We start from the raw sequence: 21,047 nt of genomic DNA, 5'->3' as shown, positions 1-21,047 counted from the left end.
ACTTTGACCTAGTAATTTCAGTTGGGGGACTACTTTTAAAGGAACACACTCAAAGTAGGAGAAGCAGGAAATAATGTGAAAATAAGATATTCATAGCCATGACAACTAATATGAGAACATATGAAATAATCAACAAAAGAGGAGAGCTGAATGAACTTTTATTATTGCTTAAACACAGGAATATTTGCATGTGTCTATATATGTGTGTATAAGTCTATTTAATATAACAACTGTGTAACTATTTGATAGGTTAAAATGTATGTGAAGATAATTCCAATGTAAATCACAAAACAGTGCTCCCATTGATTTTAGCTCTATATATACAGTGAAAAGAATTTGGAGTAAGAGTTTAAAACTCAATAGGCTCTTTTAATGAGTCATAGAAAATAATAATTCCCCGGCAATTATTTTCCAATCACATTCTTTATCCAAAGATCAGTTAAAAAAAACAACAGGTATGGCAACAATAAAAAGTTTTATAGGATAAACTATTAAGTTTAGAAGAAAGTCTTAAATGAGTTAAGATACTGAATTAAGGTATTTTGTTTTGCCCTTACTACAAACCTCTTTTTGTTGAGATAAAAATTTTCAGGCCAATTCCTCAACAAAATTTTGAGAAAAAAAAGTTTTCACTGTATTTTTTTTAAGATTTATTTATTTCAGAGGGAGGGAGAGAGAAGCAGACATCCACCAGGCTGCCTGACATGAGGCTCGATCTCATGACCCTGAGATCATGACCTGAGCAGAAATCAATAGTCAGACGCTTAACCAACTGAACCACCAAGGTGCCATTCACTGTATTTAAACATTAGGGGCACTTGGCTGGCTCAATTGAAAAGCATCCATTTCTTGATTTCAGGATTGTTAGTTCAAGCCCTACATTGGGTATAGAGAATACTTAAAAAATAAAAATAAAATAATAAATAAATAATAATAAAAATAAAAATAAAAAATAAAAAAATAAAAAAACATTAGCCACATTTGTTTAATAAAAATGTTTTTCATATGACACTTCATTCAGTCAACATAGATGATATGCTTTAAAATATCAAAGAAGGAAAAGTCAGTTAAATGTATGCAAAGTATATATTCATATAGATGAAGAAATATGAACTGTCAAAAGACCAATAAAAATACCCTGAATAGATTTAAAAATGAAATATTGTGCAGTCCTCACCGTACAAGGAACCTGTGCACAAATAACTGCCTGAAGACTGCTCTGAACAATTGTTGCCATAGAAGCCATTATAAAAAGCAAACAAAGGCAAACTGTGGCTTTTAGATATTCTATCTGTTCAGAAGTTGAAGGGAAAAACCTTGAAAAGTAGAAGCAATGAAGAGTATAGTTTAAGGAAACTGACCTAGGAGACACTGTCCTGTCCAAATTCTCTCTACTACCAGAATTTTTTCCTATACTTCCTAAGAATCTGCCAATTAGAGAGTTACACAGATTAGCAGCTATTGTCCACTTATCAAAATTGGTACCTCTGAAACAATTAAGCAGTGATACTTTATTACACAGTACTACTAATTTGTTCAATTTCTTTTACTTCTCTCCCAATTCCTAAATGAAACAAATTGTAACTGGAGGGAATAGTAAAGGAAGGTGCATTAAATCTTCTACTATGGCAGTCTCCTCAGGTCTATATATCTCCCAGAATCCATTTTTCAAAACTATCTATCTTCTTGTCCTAATCAAAGTTTTCATTCATTAGTCTAACAAAATATATCTTTTCTCATTTCTCTAAAAATTTTTACAATCATAAGAATAGCATTTTTAAAAAAATCAACTCACCTGAAGTTTATTATTTAATAGTGGAGAACATGAGAAGCTTTCTAAAGTCTTCTTTAAAATATTTCTACCCATTTAGAACCTGCTTTCCTTTTAATTTTACCACCATCATACTTTCTCTTTATATGCATATAACTTTACATTCATTAGACATTATAATAATGAAGACCTTAATTGAGCCTTGTAAACATATTATATTTAAAGCTTTTCAGCATAACATTTGTCAACTGATTCTTACTTTGCTTCAATTTATGGAAATCACCGACTCTATCCTTGGTAGCCTGCTTTAGTATATCTGCTTGAATTCTGGGTACACTCTCCAAGTTTGGACCTGGAATTAAACGCTGAAGAGGATTGGAAGGGTTCTGCTTTGAAGTCCCAGGGTTTCCATTGTGGTGTCCATGAGAATCTATAGCATAAGAACATCAAATTAAGGTTACATTTTGCTGAAGAATTTCGCAAGACCTGCATTAGGAAAAAGGTTAAGACACCCTGTTGTTTGATATTGAGTAGTCAGGTAGCTTTTGGGGGGTGGGGGGCCTTACTCTAATTTCTTTAATCAAATCTTATAGCCAATGTGATTTTAGCTGTGTGAAGTTTACTAATTATTTCTAGGTAAGTATCCCTACTAACTATAAAACCACCCACCAAAGAGATATACAGTAGAAACCTAAAGATTTAAGTGGCATTGAGACTTGTATCTTTTGTTCCCTTCAAACTCTGTATTGCCGTCAGAAATCTCTAGTCTCCAAGTCTATCATCTACACAGTGACTCACAACTGTTAATTTTTTTTTGTATATTTACTTATTTTTAAGTAATCTCTATACCCAATGAGGGGCTCAAACTCATGACCCTGAGATCAGGAGTCACATGCTCTATTGACTAAGCAAGCCAGGCACCTCATATTAAATCTTGATTATTTCTCTCTCTCTCTTTTAAAGATTTTAAGTAATCATTATACCCAATGTGGGATTCAAACTCATGACCTCGAGATCAAAAACTGTAGGCTCTATTGACTGAGCCAGCCAGGCACCCCATGTTAACTCTTGAGTCTTTCTTATTGGTCACCCCTGGATAGAACTTTCCTTTTCTCCCACTCCCCTTTCTTCCTCATCAAAACCTTGATTTAGATCTTTATTATAATTAATTTAATTTTTTTAAAAAATTTATTTATTTATTCATGAGAAACAGAGAGACAGAGAAGTAGAGACACAGACAGAGGGAGAAGCAGGCTCAACGCAGGGAGCCCAACGTGGGACTCGACCCAGGGTCTCCAGGATCAAGCCCTGGGCTGAAGGCAGCGCTAAACCACTGAGCTACCCAGGCTGCCCATATAATTAATTTTAATCATATAAATTCTCATTTTAGGGGAACATTTCTATAAAATCAAATGCATATTCAGTAGATAATAAACAGATGCATTTATAGGTATGGAGTAGGGAGTGAATACAGATAAATGTAGTAGTTAATAGAAGGCCTCTGTGAGATAAATTTCAACACATTTTGAAAAGCGTAAATACATATAGACTGTCAAAGATTAAAGGGAATACAATCCAGAGTGGCAGAACAAATAATTCTTCTGCTCTAGACAAAGTGCATTTTTATTTTTATTTTATTTTTAAAAAGATTTTATTTATTTATTCATGAGCAACACAGAGAGAGAGAGAGAGAGAGAGAGAGAGAGAGAGGCAGAGACACAGGCAGAGGGAGAAGCAGGCTCCACTCAGGGAGCCCGATGTAGGACTCGATCCTGGGTCTCCAGGATCACACCCTGGGCTGCAGGCGGCACTAAACCGCTGCGCCACCAGGGCTGCCCAACAAAGTGCATTTTTAAATGACAATTTCTCCCTGAATCAATCATCAGGAAATATATAAGATTAACTAGAAAAATGAATGCCACTTCACTATGCTACTCAATGACATGTTTTATTCACTATATAACAATACATGACCAGTAAATTGGTTTTCAAATGGAATTTTAAAAACAAGACTTCATACCTGGAACCATATTTGCGGAGAGAGGTTGTCCTGTTGGAATATGGGAGATTGCCTGATGGCTTTCATATTGAGATACAGAAATAGAGGGTTTCTTTAAAGCTAAAAGAAAAAAGAGATCCATATTATTCCCATCAATATCATGATTTCTGAAAACCAACCATCATGAATTTTTTTGCACCGCACTAATCCTATAATGCTTATTTTAATTTTGTTATCTTTATAGTTGGTATATTAACTAATTAATTTATGGTTACTAAGTGATACATTGCACTATCCATCACAGATTTTGGTGACCAGTAAATCTGACCAGGATATAAAATAGTTGAAACTCTATGTTTTGTACACCACTATATCCCTAACACCTAGAATAAGTGACACATAACAAAAGCTCAACTAAGATTTGATGAATGAATAAATGAATCTCTTCAGATACAAGATCTTTTTCTATTGAAAGTGTAGGTAAAAATTGACATTTACAGATTAGGTGAAGCAATGAGAACATGCTACTCTAAGTTGCTCACATTTTAAATAAAAAACTAAATATGACTGATGAAACAAGTTGTATTTTATTTTTGAAGAGGGAAATTTTCTCTTTTGTAAAAGAGCTTTATTTACAAAGATGTACATACTTCCAGTGGGGGCTTTATTCTCCTTAAGAAATGAAGTAAATGGAGAAGTATCATTTTCCACTCACTACCACTAACTCTGTTTCCTTGGGCAGCTTAGCAAGATAGGCAGAGAGCAAAGAAGGAAATTAGAGAGAAAGAAAACAGATAAGGATAAAAAAAAAAAATAGAGAGCCCATCTGTAAGATTGGATTAGTGGCACATTTTATTCTTCTAAAACTTTGGTGGTAGAGATAAAGTGTTCCTATTTCATCAAATTCTTCCTGGGCACAGAGGAATATCAGCCTTCCCTACAGTTAGGGACCCTAAGACTAGGTTCTGACTCTGAGGATATAAGTGAAACTGAATTTGCCACTTCCAGGTATGGCGATAAAATCTACACAAATCACCTACAATCTCTCTTCCCTCTCCTGCCACAACTTACGATGCTACATACAAAGATGATGATAATCAAGTAACGAAAGAGACACTGCTTGGAGGAGAGCTACAAGAGAATCATCTAACCTGCATCAGACTGTAAAATGAACAATAAATAAATCTTTCTTGTTTTAAGTCACTGAAATTGGGGGTTTGTTAATATAATGTAGCCCCTCATCAATTTCTCTTTCTTCCTTTCTCTTTCTCTCTTTTTCTCTCTCAGAGGGGCAGAGGGAAAGGGAGAGAGAGACTCTTAAGTGGGCTCTACGGACTTTTAAGTCAAGCTCAGCACGGAACCTGATGCAGAGCTCAATTTCATGACCTTGAGATCATGACCTGAACCAAAATCAAGAGTTGGATGCCTAATAAACTGAGCCACCCACGCACCCCACAGCCTAATGAATTTTAACTAGTATATTTGGGTTATTTTATAATCTTGAAAGTTTGTTTCTTTTTTTTTGAAAGTTTATTTCAATGATTGTGTTTTATTTATTTTTACATAGATTTCTTTTTTTTTTTACATAGATTTCTAAATTTAAGGACCCAAGGAGTTTAAAATTCACTCTAAGAAAGCAACCTACTCAAATTTACAGAAAGTTGAGGTTTTCTATCTCACTATATTCTCATTACCCTGTTCCTATTTCTAGCTTCAATGTCCAACACCCACTAAAGACAGCTAAATAAAAATCAGCTAACATCTTAAAAGAGCAATACTTGCTGGGTTTAATTAATACAATTTTGATTTGCTAACAGACTCTGAGGACACTAAGCATCTGGTAGATAAATTTGGAAAGAGAAGTCAGTCACAATCTACAAATCTGTTAATCACTATTGGACCACAGCTAGCTCTGGCACACTCAAATCAGAAGACAAGAAACAGAATCTCCACAACTAAGCAAGAAGTAATTATAAATGTCCTTAGCTTTGTAGAATAATGCCTCCTGCTCAAGAACAAGGTGACTATTTAAAGGCAAAGCTATGACTTAAGTGAAAAAAAATGCTGGATCAAAAAGATCCCCTGTAAAACATCCAGAGGAATTTAGAACTGATAGAGTATAAAGAGAGTAGTAGTAATATGGAGACCATACAAGTTTGATATGAATAATATATGTTCCTGGAGAAAACTCAGAAAAAGCAAAAAGCACAAAGAAGTTTAAAACTAACTATAATTCGGGACACCTGGGTGGCTCAGCAGTTGAACATCTGCCTTCCACTCAGGGTGTGATCCCAGGGTCCATTGATCAAGTCCTGAATCGGGTTCCCTGTGAGGAGTCTGCTTCTCCTTCTGCCTATGTTTCTGTCTCTCATGAATAAATAAATAAAATCTTAAAAAAAATAACTATACTTCCATCACGTACAGGTAACCAGCCTTCTTGAAATTATCATTTCAAGACTACCTTTCTAATGTTCTGTGGGTTTTTTTCCTGTATGTTAAACTATACACTTTATTTTTTTTTAAATGTTTAATTTATTCATGAGAGACACACACACACACACAGAGGTAGAGACACAGGCAGAGGGAGAAGTAGGCTACATGCAGGAAGCCAGACGTGGGACTTGATCCCGTGTCTCCAGAATCATACTGTGGGCTGAAGGCAGGCACTAAACCGCTGAGCCACCAAGGCTACCCAGACTATATACTGCCCAGAAGTAGAATCCTATCATACATACTATCTTACAATCTGATCTTTATTTAATATGTTATACCATTTTTCTTTGTCATCTCATTTTCCTCTACAACATTCCCAAATAGTAATGCTAACCAAAACTTCCAATTTAATGCTCACTATACATCAACTAAACAAATAATTTAAAAACACAATGCATGGGACGCCTGGATAGCTCAGCAGCTGAACATCTGCCTTTGGCTCAGGGCTGATCTTGGAGTTCCAGGATCAAGTCCCACATCGGGCTCCCTGCATGGAGCCTGCTTCTCCCTCTGCCTATATCTCTATGTCTCTCGTGAATAAATAAATAAAATCTTTAGGAAAATAAATAAATAAAATAAAAAATTAAAAAACAAAACAAAATAAAAACACAATCCAAAAAACTTCCAATTTAAAAGGCTTGGCTAGAAAGATCTGGGTGAAGAATTGTCACAGGCATCTTAGAGTCCCACAAACTGCATCAATTAAACTAGCTGATGGTAAGTAGATTTCTACTGCTTAGGAAAAAGAAATGTGTGTTCTGTAAACATTTTGGTTTCTATGCTTTTATGTTGCCTTTTGTTTACTTTCCTTTTTTGTTTCTTTGAAAAGATCCTTTTTAAAAAACTACAGCCATGCAAGGCACATGCATGGGTGGCTCAATTGGTTAAAATGTCCCTTCAGCTCAGGTCATGATTCCAGGGTCCTCGGATGGAGCCCCGCATGGGGCTCCCTGCTCAGCGGGAAGCCTACTTCTCCCTCTCCCTCTGACCCCCTCCACTCATGCTCTCTCTCTAATAAATAAATAAAATCTTAAAAACAACAACAACAACAAAACAATACTCCAACCTTGTTTTTGTTGAATTAAGGAGAAGGGTAATTTACCTACATCTAGGATAAGATGCAGGCTTCCCCAGGGGTCAGAATGAACAATTATAGTCAGTGGTATCAGAACAAATGAAGACCTAGAAAACTACTAATGGGCTTAAAGATTAAGTGAAAGTGCTAATCTCAGTCTCCAAATTCTATAGGGTTCTTCAGACTGCTTTTCTATACAAAAACAAGTATCTAATGCTTATTCCACAAAAACGAGATACTATACTTTTCCTGTAACTTACTTTTTTCATTTAAAAAATCAAAATATATTTGTATGTTAATAAATACAGCTCCACATTATCATTTTTAACAACTACATATCACACTTTATGGGTATAACAAGTTTAACAAATTAACCCTCTCTATAATACTTATATATAACTCTCGATTTGTCATTATAAACAATTTTGTGTCATTTTTACGCCTACATGATAGAGTAAATTCCCAAGGAAGTACTAAGCAGTAGGGTAATAGCCATATGTATTTCTTAAAGTAAGAGAAACTAAATAATAAATGTGAGCTTAAAGTCAGTAATGTTGTGGGGAAAAAATCAGACATTAAAGACTGCAAAAAATAATTTATATTAAAGCATTTCTAACTTTCTATATATTTTACCCTGGTCCTCTCTATTGAGGACCAATGAGAGCAAGGGGAAAGTCTACAAGTCAACAGAGAGCATGCTGCTATCAGATAATATTAAAAAATAGGCTGCTAAAGTATGTATCATTGATAAAGCCAATATTAAGGAAAAGTACCAAAGATAAAATGACAAAGCCTAGTTATGATAAAGACAAAACAAAGGATACAAAGTCACTGGAGCACATAGCTTTTATCCTACTAGCCAGGTTCTGGGTTTTATATTTTTTATAAAGGAGAGCTATCAGTATGGAAATTTAATTATTCGACAATATTTATTAAGTATCTATCATATGCTACGCACTGTTATGAAAAGCTGGAGATTCAACAGTGAACAAAACAGACCAACTTATTGTCCCCATGAAGCTTACGTTCTTGTTGGATAGATAATAAGTAAACAAAAGAGTGTGTATAAAATAGAATATAAATGCCAGAATGGAAAGTGCTATGTACAAAGCAAAACAGGGAAATATGATAGAGAGTGGTGGGAGATTCTATTTTAGATAGTCTGGTCAGGGAAAGCATTTTCAAGGAAGAGACATTTGAGCAGAATGAATGAAACATGGAGGAAAAACATTCAGGAAAATACCAGTAAGTACAAAGGCCTTGAGACAGGAGCATGCATAGTATATCTGAGGTACTGCAAAGAAAGGAGTGAGGATAAAGTGTTATAAGTGAGGTCAGAAAAGAAAGAAGGGTCTCTATTAGGGACACAACAATTAAAAATGTTAAGAATAATTGGTTAGGAAGCTGAGGGGCTGATGGCTGGGACTACATTTGGTAATTCCAAAGAAGGTAATAATGTACTAATTATAATAACAGTAGCTCCCATTTTCTGATTGCTTAGCATAAACTAGGCACTAATCTCAACTATGTCAACACTCAAATCTATGTGAGATAAATATGCCTTTCACAGATGAGGAAACTGAAACTTATGACAGAAGAGATGAGACATACATTTCACTTGACTTAAAAATTCAAAGAAGTCATTTCTGGAGAAACTGGCTGAATACTTATAAAAGGTAACAGACGGTTTAAGGTTACTCTTCATTCACTTCCCTATTAGACCTCAGTTGCAGTCCCTACTCTGAGAGCCAAAAAAGAACTGTCTGCATTTCCTTTTTCCAACAATAGGGCTACAACCTTAAAAATGTTCAAAACTTCCAGTTTCTGTCTTACAGGGCTTCACAATCCAGTGACTGTGACTACAGAGAAGTAATACGGCACTAATAAGCAAGAGTCCTCAACTTTGGGAGCACTTCATTATTACAGATATCAGTCTGGACATACCAAATACAAGGGTAGTATCTAGGTATCTACATTAAGAGCTGCAACAGTGGTTCTGTTACATAGCTAAAAGAATAAAAGACAGAATAAAAAGCATGAACTTTGAAGTCAGACAGACCAGGATTTAAATCATGAGCCTGTAATTTATTAACTGTATGATTTTGGGTTAGTGACTAATTTCTCAAAGCCCTAGTCTTCATCGGAAAAACAGGGATAATACCATTTACCTTGCATGACCAATCTGGAGACTAAGTAAGAATATTAGCTAATGAATTATGATATAAGCCTAAAAAATAGTAGGTGTTCTATATATACTGAAGTATTCACAGTTGTCAATGTTAAGTATTAATCCTTAGAATGAAAAAGAACCTAAGATTCATATTGAAAAAACAAAAAATATTTAATGTAAAGCCACTGGCCCTAACCAATATATGGAGCTTCTGATTACATAGATTTAGCTCACACTTAGAGCAGTTCTGATGAATGTTTACTTATAGTAATGTTTGGGAAGTTATGAAACTCTAATTGGTTAAGTGCCCATAAAAATATTAATCATCTTGTTGAGCCTAGATGGCTCAGCTGGTGAAGCATCTGCCTTTGGCTCAGGTCATGACCCCAGAGTCCCTGCATCAGGCTCCCTCTCACTCTTGCTCACTCTCTTTCTCAAGCAGTTCAAAATGCATGTATCTTGAGTTCCAGAAGGAGAAAAATGAGAATAGGGCAGTAAATAATTTGAATAATATTTGATTTTCAACGAAGGCTGAAAATTCCCCAAATTTGGTGAAAAACACCAACCCACATATTGAAGTACCTCAGTAAATCTCAAGCAGGACAAATACAATCAGAAAACTATTTCAAGGTGTATCTTAGTGAAACTCATGAAAATTAAAGCTATAGAGGAAATCTTAAAAGTAGTTACCAAAAAATGAATACTACCAGCACCTGGCTGGCTAAGTTGGTAAAACATGTGATATTAGATCCCAGAGTGAGAGGGTTCAAGCTCTATATTGGACATAGATAGAGCTTACTTAAAAATAATACTAATACATGGGCATAACAAAAAGAATGATGGCTGGCTTAAAAATCAATGGAGACTAGAAGACAGTGGAATTGCATTTTGAAAGTGTTAAAAGTAAAAGAAATCAACCTGAATTTCTTTTTTTAAACCTGAATTTCTATATTCAGTAAAATTATACATTAAAAATGAATATGAAATAAAAATGTTTTCAGATAAACAGAAGTTGGGAAAATGTGTTGTTAGAAGACCCGCACTTCAAGAAATGCCAAAGTAAGTTCTTCTGGCTAAAAGGAAAATAATAATCAAGATAGAGATTAGAATCCAGGGGCACCTAGGTGGCTCAGTTGGTTAAGCATCCAACTCCTGGTTTTGGCTCAGGTCATGATCTGAGTCATAAGATCGAGCCCCTCATTGTGGGCTCCACGCTGGGCATGGAGCTTGCTTAAGATTCTCTCTCTGGGGCACCTAGAGAGTGGTGGCTCAGAGGCTAAGCATATGACTTTCGATTTGGGCTCAGGTCATGATCTCAGAGTCATGAGATCGAGCCCTGAGGGAGGTTGCAGTTCAGCAGGGAGTCTGCTTGAGATTGTTTTGCTCTCATTCTGCCCCTCCACCTACTCTCTCTTTCTAAAATAAATAAGTAAATAAATCTTAAAAAAAAAAAAGATTCTATCTCTCCTTTTCCCTCTACCCCTCCTTCCCAATCACACACACTTTCTCATTCTCTCTCTCACTAAAAAAGAAAAAAAAAAGAAAAGAAATTAGAATCTTCAGGGAGGAATGAAGAACATTAGAAAAGGTAAATATATGGTAAATACAAGAGACATAACATTTTCTTCTCTTATTTCCTTCAAAGGCTTTTTAAAGAAAAATAATACTGAAAATATTGGGACTTATATATAAACAAAATATTTAACAAAAATAGCACAAAGGATGAGGCACAGTAAATGGCATCACGTCTTTATAAACTGCTACATTGCACATGAAGTATTACAAGATTATTTCTTTTTTTTTATTTTTTTTTATTTTTTTTAATTTATTTATGATAGTCACAGAGAGAGAAAGAGAGGCAGAGGCAGAGACACAGGCAGAGGGAGAAGCAGGCTCCATGCACCGGGAGCCGGACGTGGGATTCGATCCCGGGTCTCCAGGATCGCGCCCTGGGCCAAAGGCAGGTGCCAAACCGCTGCGCCACCCAGGGATCCCTACAAGATTATTTCTAAGTAGACCATGATACAGTGGAAAGGATGCATATAGTAGTCTCTGGGATAACCACTAAAACACAATACTTTAGAAGCATAGTTTTTAAAAAGTCAGAGAAACAGGCACCAATAAAACTTTCAAATCCACTAAGCTAGCTATCCTCTTCTCCCCTGGTATTTTCTAATTCAAGACCCTATTTTGACTCTTTTTTTTCTTAATAATGGCTAGTATAAATTGTGGCCCCATAAAATATGACAATGAAAGAAATGTCTTTCAATGTATCATTAGAATTTTATGTATATTTAGCAGTAATTTCCAGTAATATAATTTGATATTATGCTAATATAAATATTTTTCCCTTACCGAAAAAAAAAAAAAAAAACCCTCCTGGTTTTACATAATTTGTTTCTTTGAAAACTTTTTCTTAAAGAGTCGGTTAGTATTTTAGGTTTGAAGGCCATACTCAACCCTGTGTTATTCTGGCACAAAAGCAGCCATAGACAATACATAAATAAATGAGCAAGGTAATGTTGCAATAACACTATTTATTAAAACAGGTAACCAAGCTTTAGATTGTCAATTACTTTTGTACAGGATGCCTAAGAGAAAAACTTATTTAAGTATATCTACACTGATTTAATTTGATAAAAATTTTTAATGTATTTTTATAAATTCAGGTTTTTCCTCTAAAAACTCTAACCACAAGAGAAAATCTTAACAAAAAATTTTACCTACTTGCTTTCTTTCTTTTTTTACTTATTTATTTGGGGGGGGGGGGGCAGAGGGAAAGGAAGACAGAATCTCAAGCAGGCTCTCTCCTGAGCGCAGAGCTGGACACAGAACTCAAATTTCAAGACTCCAAAATCATGACCTGAGCCAAAATCAAGAGCTGTATGCCTAACTGACTGAAGCACCCAGGCATCCCTATGTTGCTTTTTTTTTTTTTTTTTTAAGATTTTATTTATTTATTCATGATAGACACAGGGAGAAAAAGAGAGGCAGAGACACAGGCAGAGGGAGAACAGGCTCCATGCCAGGAGCCCAATGCGGGACTCGATCCCTGGGCTCCAGGATCATGCCCTGGGCCAAAGGCAGGCGCTAAACTGCTAAGCCACCTAGGGATCCCCCTATGTTGCTTCTTTAAAACATATCTTTTTTTACTTCTCTCAAATATCACTATAATTACCTCTCTTTAATTAAAAAAGATTATTTATTTTTAATAGGTAATTTATGAATTATCTTATGAAATTTTGAAACCAAAATCCAAAAAGTTCAAAAGATTGTATGATGAAAACTAAGTGAACTTTTTATCTTCATCCTCAGTCTTCTTTCCCAGGGGTAATCACTATTGCCATTTAGAGCAGCACTGTTCAATAGAACTTTCTGCAATGATGAGAATGTTCTATACTTGCAGTGTTCAGCACAGAACCCACTAGCCACAGGCAACCATTTAGCACTTCAAGGGTCTAGTTTGAGTAAGGAATTGATTTTTTAGTTCTATTTAAGTTTAATGAATTTAAATAAATACATGTGACCAGTGGCTATTGTATTATTATTATTTTTTTAATGTTTATTTTTATTTATTTATGATATACATAGAGAGAGAGAGGCAGAGACACAGGCAGAGAGAGAAGCAGGCGCCATGCCCGGAGCCCGACGCGGGAACCGATCCCCGGACTCCAGGATCGCACCCTGGGCCAAAGGCAGGCGCGAAACCGCTGAGCTACCCAGGGATCCCCCGTGGCTATTGTATTAGACAGTGTAGGTCAAGAAAAATCCTCCAAGAGAAGTGGTTTTCAACCTTAGTTATTACATAATACAATCACCTAAGGAACACTTACCATACGGTGCCCAAGCTGCATTTCAGACCAAACATCAAAATCTCTGGAGTGGGACCAACCTAGACATAATTTTATTTTTAACTCCCCAGTGATTCCAATACACAGCCAAGGTCAAAAGCCTCAAATTCAGAAAACTATCATAAATAGAGTAGCTCGGGCAGCCCTGGTGGCTCAGCGGTTTAGCAGGCCTTCAGCCCAGGGTGTGATCCTGGAGTCCCAGGATCAAGTCCCGGGTCGGGCTCCCTGCATGGAGCCTGCTTCTCCCTCTGTCCTTGTCTCTGCCTCTCTCTCTCTCTCTCTCTCTCTCTCATGAATAAATAAATAAAATCTTAAAAAAAAATAGAGTAGCTTTATTAATATGCATTTTAAAACCAAAAGGTCTTTTTTCTAAGTTATTAATTAGAAAAGAATTTCCAATTGTTCAGGTACATAAAAATCTTCGTATCAGGATTTTCCCCAAAGTAAATCATGGGAGGCAATTTTTACTAGGAGATTAACTGGATCTTAAAATTAGAAAAAAGTTTCCAAGCAAGAAATAAGATTTTTCTCTTTGTTGATATGCATGACACGGAGAGATACTTGCATTACATACTTCTGAAGAACTCCTAAAGATCAGTAAGGAAAATACCAACAATACAATAGAAAGATGGACAAAAGTGATTACCATGTAATTCATAGAAGAAGGCAACCAAAATGATTAATATATGAAGATGCTTTTTTTTTTTTTTGAAGGGATGCTTAATGGTACTAGTACTACGGCACACTTAAATTGAAATAAGACAGCATTTCCTAACTGTCAGATTGGCAAAAAATTAAAGTATATACCAAACTCAAATGTTAGGATTTGAATAAACAGAAACTGTCATATATTATCAGAAGTGTAAATTGATATTAATCAAGGTGAAGATATCGTACAATGCAAGAGCTCTACTCCTTGTACAGTTTTGTAACCATTGTGCTGAGAATTGTTTACGGGTTACCACTGTGCTGAGCCCCTCAACTCTCAGTGACTGAGGAGGGCCTGCAACAGGTAGATCCCTAGTCATGTTTTCTAGCCAGTAGCAGGCTCAGCTTTGTAGTTCAACATACTATTCAAATATTAGTATCTAGAGACTGTCATATGCATAAGAAAACATGAAGAAGAATATCCACTGTGGTATTGTTTGAAATAACAAAAACCTAAAATCAGCCTTAATGTTGTTTATATGTGAATAATAAATCATAGTATATTTATATAATTAAATAATTATAACTGCTAAAAAGCCACAAGTATGACACAGGTAAGTCGCAAAAGTATTGAGGGGAAAAAAGACAAATTACAGAATGATATATATAAGAAGATATTATGTATTTAAAGTTCAAGGCAGCAAACAAAACAATATAGTTTCATAGATGATTACAAATGCAGTAAAAGTCTAAAAACATGTATGGAAATTGATACACACCAATCTCAGCATAATAGTTACCTCTGGGGAAGAAGAGACAGGAATAGGATCTGGAGGGTACACAGGGAGGCTTCAATTTATCAGTAATGTTTTATTTCTTTAATAATAACATCAATAACAGAAATATCTGAAACAAATGTGGCAAAATGTTATGTTATTTTTGTGGCTTTCTTTGGAGGGGGGACAGTAGGTACTTGGCTATTCTCTGTTTTTCTGTATGTCTGGAATGTTTTAATCTAAAAAAGTTTAAAATAGGAATAGAAATAGGTAACTGTCTAACATAACAGGTGCCTAAGACAGCGTAAAAGTAAATATCCAGGTAAAGAAGGTAATGAGTTAAATTCTAAGACTCTTGTAAAATCTTGGTGACTAACTCAAATCAACATTAAAAACAAACAGAACACAATGAGGTTTAGTGGTATGATTTAGGGAACTCAGAAGCTGAAACGTCAATGCTAATCATAGGCACAGGCTATATACTCCTTGACTGTTTCAGAGCTACATTTTAAGATAGTTCAGCACTGCACTGTTATAGTTTCTATTATAGCCTTGGCTATCATAAATAAAATAGTCATTAACACATAAAAATCTGTTTTATTTTTTTTATTTTTTTTAAACGTTTTTTTTAATTTTTTTTTTTATTTATTCATGATAGTCACAGAGAGAGAGAGAGAGAGAGAGGCAGAGACACAGGCAGAGGGAGAAGCAGGCTCCATGGACCGGGAGCCCGACGTGGGATTCGATCCTGGGTCTCCAGGATCGCGCCCTGGGCCAAAGGCAGGCGCCAAACCGCTGCGCCACCCAGGGATCCCCTAAAAATCTGTTTTAAAATGACAAGGATGTGTTCTTTACTTCTCAGTGGGGTTACAGCCTCTATAGCTATTAAGGACTCCACATATACACCAGAATTTGCACAGGCATTAAGAATTTTGGCATAGGGGGATCCCTGGGTGGCTTAGCGGTTTAGCGCCTGCCTTCGGCCCAGGGCATTATCCTGGAGTCCTGGGGTCAAGTCCCGCACTGGGCTCCCGGCATGAGGACTGCTTCTCCCTCTGCCTGTGTCTCTGTCACTCTGTCTCTCATGAATAAATAATAAAATAAAATCTTAAAAAAAAAAATTTTTGGCATAGACTACTTCAGAGAGAAAAAGATAACACTCAGTAAAAGGAATGACAAGAAGAAAACAAACATGTTTCTAATGATATGCAATAAACATAACAATAGTAACTAAGATTTATGTAGCAGTTGCTATGTGTCAGGCACTGTTCTACATGTTTTACATTTAAATCTCACATTCTCATTATGAGGTTGGGACTGTTGTTATCCTATTTCGTAGGTAAGAATAAAAGCAAATAAATAGTTGTCACACACCTATTAAAAGATGAGAACCAAGGGTTTGAATCCTAGCAGTTTTACCCCATCACTAAGGATATTCTAGTAATTCAATCATACACATTTACTAGGACCCTGTTATGTGTGAGGCATCATGCTAGCAGCTCAAAGTAAATAGATATGATACTACTTTCCTTTCTGTTTGAATATCACTGACTACACAGATCAAAGCTTCTTTTCACCAGTTACCATATCAAAATAATCTTTATATTCAAAATACATATCTAAATAATTAAGATAACTGTTACAAACTATGATTTTCAAAGCAAAGCACCAACAGTTTACGGAGGCTCAAAAATTAATCCAGAGGACTTCTGGTTTCTGGTTCCACATATAAGGAGCTTAGAAATTGCCATGCTACCTAAAAACAAGTAAAAAGCTAAACAGCTGAAAAATCAACAACTCTTCTCGGATAAGAGAGAAGATGACACAGGGCAGACCACTGTTCCTAAGAATAGAGAGACAGAAAGGTGCATACAGAGAAAGTCACAGCTTACAAGAGAGATTTATGAGCAGAAACTGCCACAGGAACCAGTACCAGGGTAGGAAAATCTGAACTGTAATTGATGTTCAGTGTGGACAACTCATTGGAGGCTCAGTGTGGATAACTCAGAGAGTTAAAAATTCTAGGGGCACCCCGTCATAAGGAGGCTCTTCATAATATTGTGAGATTTCCCTTCAGGAGCCCAACTATATTCACATAGTAAATACTGGAAGAAAAATCCCCTCAGGCAGGAGGAAGGGAAAAGGAACCATTTTTTTTTTTTTTAAAGATTTTATTTATTCATGAGAGAGAGAGAGAGAGAGAGAGGCAGACATACAGGCAGAGGGAGAAGCAGGCTCCATGCAGGGAGCCTGACATGGGACTCGATCCCGGGACTCCAGGATCATGCCCTGGGCCGAAGGCAGGCACTAAACCTCTGAGCCACCCAGGGATCCCCGAAAAGGAACCATTTTGAAATACACCAAAGCACTTTGTTCTTAAGAAGGCCTGCCCTCAGGAGAAACTAGGTAAACAGAGTCTAACCTGCTGGGGTATTGCCAGAACTTAAATGACCAAAATTAGAAAAATCCCCAACTTCAGCCTGCCTTCCTGCCCCACCTAAGGGGAAGAAAAAAAAAAACTGAGAAAAACTTGTGCAGTTCACAGTTCAGAGGCACAGACTCTGTAAAAGAATAGTAATCACAGAACTAAAGAACACTTCACACTCTTCACTACTCACACGTCACTACCACATTACTAAAGGCCTACTTATGGCAGTAGCTATTACCTGGTACATCACACCTGACTATCAGGAAAAAATTACAAGTCATACCAAAAGCCAAAAAAGTATAATTCGGGGATCCCTGGGTGGCGCAGCGGTTTGGCGCCTGCCTTTGGCCCAGGGCGCGATCCTGGAGACCCGGGATCGAATCCCACATCGGGCTCCCGGTGCATGGAGCCTGCTTCTCCCTCTGCCTCTGTCTCTGTGCCTCTCTCTCTCTCTCTGTGACTATCATAAATAAATAAAAATTAAAAAAAAAAAAAAAGAATTCTTAAAAAAAATTAAAAAAAAAACGTATAATTTGAAGAGACACAGAAGGAATTATACCAAACCAGGACTTTAAAACAACTATGATTAATGTGCTAAAGACTCAAATGGAGAAAGTACACAGCATGCAAGAACAAATAGGCAATGTAAGTAGAGAGTTGGAAAGCCCAGAAAGAACCAAAAAGAAATGCTAAAGAAAACACTGTAATGGGGATGCCTGGGTGGTTCGGCGGTTGAGCGTCTGCCTTTGGCTCAGGGCATCTGCCTTTGGCTCCCGGTCCTGGGATCGAGTCACGCATCGGGCTCCCTGTGAGGAGCCTGCTTCTCCCTCTGTTCATGTCTCTGCCTCTCTGTCTCTCATGAATAAATAAATAAAATCTTAAAAATAAAAAAAGAAAAAGAAAACACTGTAAAGGCAATGAAGATTGCCTTTGATGGGCTCATTAGTAGACTGGACACAGATGAGGTAAGAAGCTCTGAGCTCAAGGATCTATCAATAGAATTCTCAAAAACTGAAAAGCAAAGAGAATAATGGGAAAAAAATAAAAGAATATCTAAGACAGCTACAAAAAGTGTTAACATATGCGTAATGGGAATACTAGAAGGAGAACAGAGAAAAAAACAAAAGAAATACCTGAAACAGTAAATTTCCCCAAATTAATGTCAGACACTAAACCACAGTCCAGGAAGCTCAGAGAACACCAAGTGTAATAAATGCCCCCAAAAAACTACATCAGAGCGTATCATTTTCAAACTATAGAAAATCAATTATAAATAAAAATTAATCTAGAAGGCGGCCTCTAATAGGCCATGATGACATAGACAATTTCTACATATACAAATATTTTTGACATTAATGCTAAATTTACACAAAACATGGACTTTTTTGTGTTCTTCCCAGTTCTAAGCTATAATGCTGCAACCATCATATGAGTCAATATGGCAAATTCATACTACAAAAATCAGACATGAATTTGTTGGAATCTCATCAAAAGTAGCATTATTCACCCTATTCATTCTAATGAAATGGTTGTGTGCTTTTTCTCATCAAGCAGAAGCAGCAAGACAGGATTTTTGCCCTAGTAAATTGGTTCATGTATGAAAGACATCTGAAAACCACTGTCTGATAAGCACCTAAATATACCTTAAAATGGTCAAGATAAGATCTCTAAGACCTCTTGCATTCCCATTTCATTTTACTCTAACTCTGGAATTTGTTGGTGGCCAGGTAATAAATTACGATAGTGGACCAATGAGAAAATAAATTGCTATTCTACATTTACAGTAGCAATGATAAAATTTTAACTTGAAAATTATGCACAAAAGAGGTTAAAAATTATAAATTTCAGTGTATATGACGTAAAAAAACAAATCCATGCAAGCAGGTAAACAACCCTTGTTCATACATCTAAAGAGAGTGCTTCTATATACTAGAAACCTGCAGTTTGGTAAAACTTCAGGTGAAACTTAAAAAACAAACAAGAGCAATGTAAAAGAGATTAATCAAGCTAGAGCTCAGTGACTCTAGGATTGGAGTAAGTGCTGCAAAATTCAAAATAATGCATAGCTAGAGAAAAAACAGCAAATAGATCCTACACCCAGCAGAAGAAGAGAGTTAATAAAGATTCGAGCAGAACTCAACGAAATCGAGACCAGAAGAACTGTGGAACAGATCAACAAAAACAGGAGTTGGTTCTTCGAAAGAATTAATAAGATAGATAAACCATTAGCCAGCCTTATTAAAAAGAAGAGAGAGAAGACTCAAATTAATAAAATCATGAATGAGAAAGGAGAGATCACTACCAACACCAAGGAAATACAAACGATTTTAAAAACATTATGAACAGCTATATGCCAATAAATTAGGCAATCTAGAAGAAATGGGTGCATTCCTGGAAAGCCACAAACTACCAAAACTGGAACAGGAAGAAATAGAAAACCTGAACAGGCCAATAACCAGGGAGGAAATTGAAGCAGTCATCAAAAACCTCCCAAGACACAAAAGTCCAGGACCAGATGGCTTCCCAGAGGAATTCTACCAAACGTTTAAAGAAGAAACCATACCTATTCTACTAAAGCTGTTTGGAAAGATAGAAAGAGATGGAGTACTTCCAAAGTCATTCTATGAGGCCAGCATCACCTTAATTTCAAAACCAGATAAAGACCCCACCAGAAAAAAAAAAAAAAAAAAAAGACCCCACCAGAAAGGAGAATTATAGACCAATATCCCCGATGAACATGGATACAAAAATTCTCAACAAGATACTAGCCAATAGGATACAACAGTACAGGGATCCCTGGGTGGCGCAGCGGTTTAGCGCCTGCCTTTGGCCCAGGGCGCGATCCTGGGAATCCAGGATCGAATCCCACGTCAGGCTTCCGGTGCATGGAGCCTGCTTCTCCCTCTGCCTGTGCCTCTGCCTCTCTCTCTCTCTCTCTCTGTGTGACTATCATAAATAAATAAAAAAAGTTTAAAAAAAAAAAAAAGGATACAACAGTACATTAAGAAGATTATTCACCATAACCAAGTAGGATTTATCCCCGGGACACAAGGCTGGTTCAACACTCATAAAACAATCAATGTGATTCATCATATCAGCAAGAGAAAAACCAAGAACCATATGATCCTCTCATTAGATGCAGAGAAAGCATTTGACAAAATACAGCATCCATTCCTGATCAAAACTCTTCAGAGTGTAGGGATAGAGGGAACATTCCTCAACATCTTAAAAGCCATCTACGAAAAGCCCACAGCAAGTATCATTCTCAATGGGGAAGCACTGGGAGCCTTTCCCCTAAGATCAGGAACAAGACAGGGATGACCACTCTCACCACTGCTATTCAACATAGTACTGGAAGTCCTAGCCTCAGCAATCAGACAACAAAAAGACATTAAAGGCATTCAAATTGGCAAAGAAGAAGTCAAACTCTCCTTCTTCGCCAATGACATGATACTCTACATAGAAAACCCAAAAGCCTCCACCCCAAGATTGCTAGAACCCATACAGCAATTTGGTAGTGTGGCAGGATACAAAATTAATGCCCAGAAATCAGTGGCATTTCTATACACTAACAATGAGACTGAAGAAAGAGAAATTAAGGAGTCAATCCCATTTACAATCGCACCCAAAAGCATAAGATACTTAGGAATAAAGCTAACCAAAGAGGTAAAGGATCTATACCCTAAAAACTATAGAACACTTCTGAAAGAAATTGAGGAAGACACAAAGAGATGGAAAAATATTCCATGCTCATGGATTGGAAGAATTAATATTGTGAAAACGTCAATGTTACCCAGGGCAATTTACACGTTTAATGCAATCCCTATCAAAATACC

The 21,047-nt window shown here is 36.4% G+C and overlaps 1 protein-coding gene across 4 annotated transcripts in view; it reads right to left on the bottom strand.

Moving 5' to 3' along the window:
* The window catches only part of GOLM2 (golgi membrane protein 2), a 100,032-nt gene that overhangs the window by 29,955 nt on the left and 49,030 nt on the right, over nt 1-21,047 (bottom strand). For all 4 annotated transcript variants that reach the window (XM_072808199.1, XM_072808198.1, XM_072808201.1 and 1 more), the window contains 2 exons: nt 3,792-3,890; nt 2,031-2,201 (listed from right to left, as the gene is read on the bottom strand). In XM_072808199.1, the coding sequence (XP_072664300.1) occupies nt 2,031-2,201; nt 3,792-3,890 (270 nt within the window). The remainder of the gene's footprint in view (nt 1-2,030; nt 2,202-3,791; nt 3,891-21,047) is intronic.

The sequence above is a fragment of the Canis lupus genome, chromosome 32 (genome assembly GCF_048164855.1).
Source record: "Canis lupus baileyi chromosome 32, mCanLup2.hap1, whole genome shotgun sequence".
In the NCBI taxonomy this organism is placed as follows: domain Eukaryota; kingdom Metazoa; phylum Chordata; class Mammalia; order Carnivora; family Canidae; genus Canis; species Canis lupus.
The sequence above is the reverse complement of the archived record's forward strand: the minus strand, read 5'-3'. Positions and strand labels throughout refer to the sequence as shown.